The sequence below is a fragment of the Falco rusticolus genome, chromosome 2 (genome assembly GCF_015220075.1).
Source record: "Falco rusticolus isolate bFalRus1 chromosome 2, bFalRus1.pri, whole genome shotgun sequence".
NCBI classification, from domain to species: domain Eukaryota; kingdom Metazoa; phylum Chordata; class Aves; order Falconiformes; family Falconidae; genus Falco; species Falco rusticolus.
Window position 1 is genome coordinate 95,910,897 of NC_051188.1, and position 6,241 is coordinate 95,917,137.

At 39.7% G+C, this 6,241-nt stretch overlaps 1 protein-coding gene across 1 annotated transcript in view; it reads left to right on the forward strand.

Moving 5' to 3' along the window:
* MID1 (midline 1) overlaps positions 1–5,997 on the forward strand; it is a 157,064-nt gene extending 151,067 nt beyond the window's left edge. The window contains exons 9-10 of the mRNA XM_037377949.1: positions 941–1,148; positions 2,698–5,997. Coding sequence (XP_037233846.1) covers positions 941–1,148; positions 2,698–3,046 — 557 coding nt within the window. The 3' untranslated portion in view covers positions 3,047–5,997. The remainder of the gene's footprint in view (positions 1–940; positions 1,149–2,697) is intronic.
* Positions 5,998–6,241: the final 244 nt, after the last annotated feature.

A 6,241-nucleotide genomic window follows, 5' to 3' on the forward strand; every position in this document is an offset into this window, starting at 1 on the left:
GTTGTATTTTCTGTGCATGTCATCAAATCTTCCACTTACATTTTTTTCCCCTTGATACAAAAGACAGTGAGAAGGGAAAAGGGCTTTGCTGGACCACTTGTGGAGTCATGTTCTCCTAGCTGTCTCCTGGTGGAGGTAAATGGTCATTCTGCTTTTTGACACAATGAGCAAGCCTGTCAAAATCGTGGCAGGCTTTATATATCTACAGGGTTCAGTTTACCAAAAAGCTTCCTGTTATTGTCTACAAACCTTGTGCTACAGCTGAAGATACTTGCCAAGAGCAACAGCCTCAGTAATGTTTTTACACCGTATTATTCGGACCAATTTACAGTTCACTTCCTTCTTTTTAATGTACAGTATCCAGCACCACATGGGCATCCTTCCAAAGTGATCCTGAATTATTGACTGTCCTTGTTATAAATAAAGCTGTGAGTGAATGAACAGACAAGGCTAGGGCTTCTTCTTATTTTCAAACTCATTTTGTGGGATTTGAAATCATACTTTTTGTAGTAATGATGAAGATGTCATTATGAAGCCTTATCCTTACAGAATTAATAGAATGCAATTTATTCTAAATCTAATATGCTGTGAAAAAAGCAACCCTCAGACCTTTATTAGCATGTATATTGGTTTCAATTACATTGAAGAATTAGAGTAGTCAGGTTACCTCTAGGTCAGAGATAATGGACATGATGATTATGCAGGGCTCTTTTCAGGGATTATCTACACAGGGAAGTTAGTGCACAATGAGATTGACAGTAAACTGACAATGAAAACCAGCTATTGCAGGGAGCAGAATAGGTTCATCTATCTCAAACATGCTTCAAAGGGGGAGATTAATATGGTTATGTAATCTTGTGGGCTCCTTAGAGGCTTGCTAATCCACTATCCTTTTCAAAATCAAAGCCAAACCATTCTTCTGCCATCTTTGTGTCTCTAGGTCAGCCATTTAAACTGGACCCCAAATCTGCTCATAGGAAATTGAAAGTGTCTCATGATAACTTGACAGTGGAACGTGATGAAACATCCTCCAAAAAGAGTCACACACCAGAGCGATTCACGAGCCAAGGGAGCTATGGAGTAGCTGGCAATGTGTTCATTGACAGCGGGCGGCATTACTGGGAAGTGGTTATAAGCGGGAGTACATGGTATGTATATAAAAATATATGTGAAAAGAATCACCAGTTCATACTGTGCAGGTCCTGGCACAGTTTCTCTGACAGAGACCAGTAGCAGAGGCATGGGGAACAGTATAAGAGCAAGACAAGCATATACTTTCACATAATTTATCAGACTACTTTCCCATTTTCCAGCACTTTTGGGCTCTGGAACTAAATCTGCCAGATAGAGCATCTTTATATTTAGCGGCCTTCACATCTCCATGCTCGGGATGGCTGTACTGTGAATCCACACACAGTGCATTTTGATTTTAGTGAACTGGGGAGCTCAGAAAGCTTCATCTTGTTTATACGACAGAGCGAACTTTCTAAGCGTGATCATTTCTTTACTAAATGTGAAAGAACCTAGTGCCCTTCAGTAAGAAGAAAGAAATAAATCAATATAAAGACAATGCGATGGTCCAGTTTTACAGGGGTGGAAGTTAGATTTGCGTCTGGGGAGGGGGCTCGAAGCAGCAGAGCTGTAGGTCTGTGCCCCAGGGTATGAAGCGAGGAGCAGGAACAGGAGTGCATTCCTCCACCTCTGAATGGTCCTCTGTGTCATACAGGGGTCGATTTCAGGGGCCTTTTAGTTAGTGGAAGCGATGTCACCCTTTGGGATTCAAAGGCAACAGTCATGATGGAGGTTAATGGAGTGGAAAAATCAGTAAGATCTTCAGGTATGCCCACTGTCTCAAACAAGAAAAATGCTGTTTGCCTGTGCCAACACTAAGGAATGGAAATAAAGTAACTTATGGCACATTAATCTCTGTTGGTTGAAAGCCCAACAAATACTGCAGTGTCTCTAGAACGTGAGGAACTTTTACATTTCTGTTATATATGAGAAATCAGGTATTTGCCCTCAGTGTCCCTTAATGACAACATTTTCACAATCCTTTGACCCTGCACATCTTGCCATAAGTTATGGTTTGCAGCGCAAATGTCTTCACCTACAATTGCTTCACTTGGCCCATAACCCAGTCTCAGAAGTGCTCATTTGAATCTGAAAACCACACCAACATCTGGCAAAACATATTTGGGAATGGCAATTTTTTTTTTTTTGCTTAATGTGTCCTTTGGTGCTTACTCTTGCATTCCTTCTTCTGGGCCATATATTAAAGGAGCAAGGAGAGATCAGATTAGCTGACAGATAGCAGTGTATTTTAAAATCAAGGAATTCCTCTGTTTTCATCTGTTTGAAAGTAGAAATTTGAGGCCCAGCGATTTAAACTCTGAGTTGCTGAGTACTCAGCAAACCTGCTTTTGAATACCAAAGGCAAAAACATTATCATAGCAGCCAAACTACAAACAATATGAGGGACAATAAAGTTTCTCTGACCTCTCAGATCCAAAAGAGGTATGGAGAAAAACATTAGCTAAGCCTGTGTAGATATTGTGGTAAAACATCACTTAATTAGAATTTAACCAGCAGAAGAGGCTGGGGGATTCCAGTGAGTCCTCTGGGCTAACATTTAACATTCACAAGAGATCAACGTGACAGGAAGCATTTGTTTCCTTGAGCTTTTTTTTTGTTTTGCAGGTATGCCATTGGTATTTCCTACAAGTCAGCACCAAAGCATGAGTGGATCGGGAAGAATTCTGCCTCCTGGGTGCTTTGCCGCTGCAATAACACATGGGTGGTGCGGCACAACAGCAAAGAAATCCCCATCGAGCCTGCGCCTCACCTCCGACGGGTCGGGATTTTGCTGGACTATGACAATGGTTCCCTTGCTTTTTACGATGCTTTGAACTCCCTACACCTTTACACTTTTGACATTACATTTGGGCAGCCGGTGTGCCCCACGTTCACTGTGTGGAATAAGTGTTTGACCATTATAACTGGCTTGCCTATCCCTGACCACCTAGACTCCTCCGAGCAGCTCGCATGACTGCTAAAAGCCAAAAGGTAGGACGACACATCTGCCCAGGGTGGCCAGGCAGCTGCCTTCCAGGGCTTGCCCAGAGCTGGGGAACTGCATGGCATCCCAGCTGTCGCTGCCAAATCCAGCTGGAACTGAAAGGAGGAGAATATCTCTTTTCTGTGTACTTTGTAAAAAAGGACAAGACATGGCTTTAATAGTATCTTAGAACTTTCTTTGCAGTTGGTTTTGGTTGGTTGGTTTTGTATTTAGTCTCTTACAGGAAGATTTATAAATTATTTATAAAAAAAAAAGAAAAAAAAAAAAAAAAGAGAGAAGGGAAAGCCTGGTTTGGACATCTGGAAAATGACTTCTTTGTTTTGCACATTGACGGTCCTATTAATTAAAGTTTCATCAGCCCTTTACATCATTTTATTTTGCAGTGGATAAAAGCAGGAAATTGGAAGGATGAAAACTGCGCAGTGGACAAGTCAGTATACTGCAGGTTTTACTCGTGCCAATGTTAACATTCTCATTACCAGTCTTACTGACTGTGAGCTCTCCTAATTTCTACTTTGCACATGGGAGTGTGCAGACCAAAAAGAACAAAAATAAACAAGTGAGGAAGTGAAGCTAGCCAACACAGCAGAAAAAGAAAGTTTAATTTACTTCTGTTCACAGGGCTGTGCTCTCCCTGTTCATAAAAAACATGTGGAATATCTCCTAGAAATGTGAGTGGATAAATCATCTGGTGATTTATTTTATTGATGGCAACGTTCCCATCTACCAGTGCTTCGCTTTCATCTTTGGGAAACAGTGTAGAATCACTGAGGATGTGAAAGACTGATATCATCTCTGAGAATCAGCAACACTGGAGGAGAGCAGCCAATCCAAGGTCTGACTGTAGACTAATTTGATAAAGCACGGCATCATTTAAGGGTTGATTGTAATAGAAGATGTCACGGTTCTGATGGTAGACATGTGAATGCTTATTGCTGATTTTACAAGGTTCAACATAGCAAGCCCAGCCAACAGCTAGGAAGTGAGACATGTGCCACTTTACCATTTCTTTTAAATTAAGTACAAATGTTTCATTGTCATACACTATGCAGTCTCTATAACAAAGCAAGGAAATCTGTTTTACATGTGCTGTATGGAGAAACACTGCAGCTGGTTTGCTCATAGTTACCATTGTTCTGGGTTGTTTGGGAAAGCACAGTCCTCTTTGTGAACGAGGAGTAAACAGCAAGTTTTTAGCAGCAGCAGGAATCTGCATGGGTAGGCTCCATGTTCATCCTGGTATGGGTGGATGAACTTCAGGGAAGGCAACAGAGGTTGTACCTACTTTGTCTCAAAGGTGAATCAGGTGCATTTTTTTTTCTCTTTCCCTCCTACAGAACAGAATCCCCTTGTAATTACTACAATGTTTACGTATAAATGATCATTTTTGGAAATGCTTGAGGCATATGACAACACTAAAAAAATGGTTTTCCTACAGTGTTTTGTTGTTACTATGCAAGTGGTGAAAATCTGCCTGTGTAGAAAAAGGGTGAATTGAATATGAGCTTTAGGAAAAGATTTGCTCAGTAATTTATAACCATGCTTCTGGTGTCTTTTGAAAAGGATGCCTTAATGCACTTTTTTCCACTAATGGGTCCATAATAAACTGGTCCCAAGCTCAGTTTCAGATTTTTAAAATACTGATTCTCCAGGTACAAAGCTGTACTACAGTTTGCCTTATGATGATGTAGAAAACTTATGAGCAAAATAAGGAATACATACATGCTTATTTGATTTTTCCCCTTTTTTAACAGAAAATAAATGCTTATCTATGTTCCTTTGATTTCCCTTTACATGCCCTTCTAACTGCTGAATTAAATGGAGAAAAGTCTGGCAGTATGTTAGAGGAACCATAGCTTTCAGCTGGGGCAGCATCCCATGGTTCACAGGCTGGAGTCACTGATCTTTCCAGAGTTGACATAAGTAAGGGAAAATAGTGTGTACATATAATGAACTGCGGTGTTTATCATAGTGTCTTTAATAATCAAGAAACCTATACTCTCAAAAATGAAAAAGTAAATAAATCCTCAAACATTACATTTTATAATTGAGCACAATGTTATCAACACAAGCTGATGTCATTGCCCAGATGATCTGGCCTGGGATATTTGGGAGGTAGCTGAGATGGCATGAAAGTTATTATAATGAGTTAACAGGAGATGAATGATACAAAGCAGTGATAAAAAGATGCAGGAGGAAAGGAGTTTTAATCTAGGATTATTGCCAAGTTTCTGCCTAAAAGGAAAGGGTGTATCACCTAAGTACATGCAGCAAAGCTGTGTGTCTTCTTTTTTGCCAGAAATATTAAATTTAGAAGCTGATTTCAGTAGTGGACAAACTGAAAATGCTGTTCAGTGTTTGGCCATACAATGTTGGCAGAGATTGAGCTGGATGGAATAATACCGTGAATTTGGAAAGATCCCAAATGATCTCACATATTTTCATTGTAAAGATAGACCGTGAGTCTAAAGACAGGTTATGGTTTTGGCCAATAGAAAAAGAACGGTCTGTTATCTAGAGGCCGTGCTGTATCATTTTTATTTTAACACAGAATACTTCATTTGGAACTAAGCCACATTTCTCCAGTGGACTATTAATTCAGTCAGTACTCTTTGTGCATATGTTTGTGTATATATGTACACATATGTATGAGTACACACACACCAGTATATGCACAAATATAGTGTGTAATTTGTGTATTTGCATACATACATACATACACACACGAACTGACAGTAACTGGTCAGGTGTTCCTTTTTTGCTTGTTTCTTGGACAATTTTATGTTCTGTATGACTATGAGGAAACAAGTTTGCTATGAATGGTATTCTTCTGGACATTTTTTAACAAACAAAATCTGTTTATTTTACAATACTTGATTCAATGCCTGATAAATCAATAAAAACATCCATGTGAAAACGTAGCTTCTCTGGTCTGTGGCATTTTACATGGTCCATAGCAATCAATTGAAATCTGAGGGCATGGTAATAATCCTTGTGTAAAAATAAAACGTGGTACTTTAATGTAGTGTGAAGTATTAGATGAGGGGATTCCCTGGTTTTTGAAAGTTTTGTGACTAGGAATGAGGTAGCATTGTATAATGCTGTGTTTAACAAAGGCAGGTTTTTGAGGAATAGTCTGCCGAGATGCAAGCAATGAATGTAGTA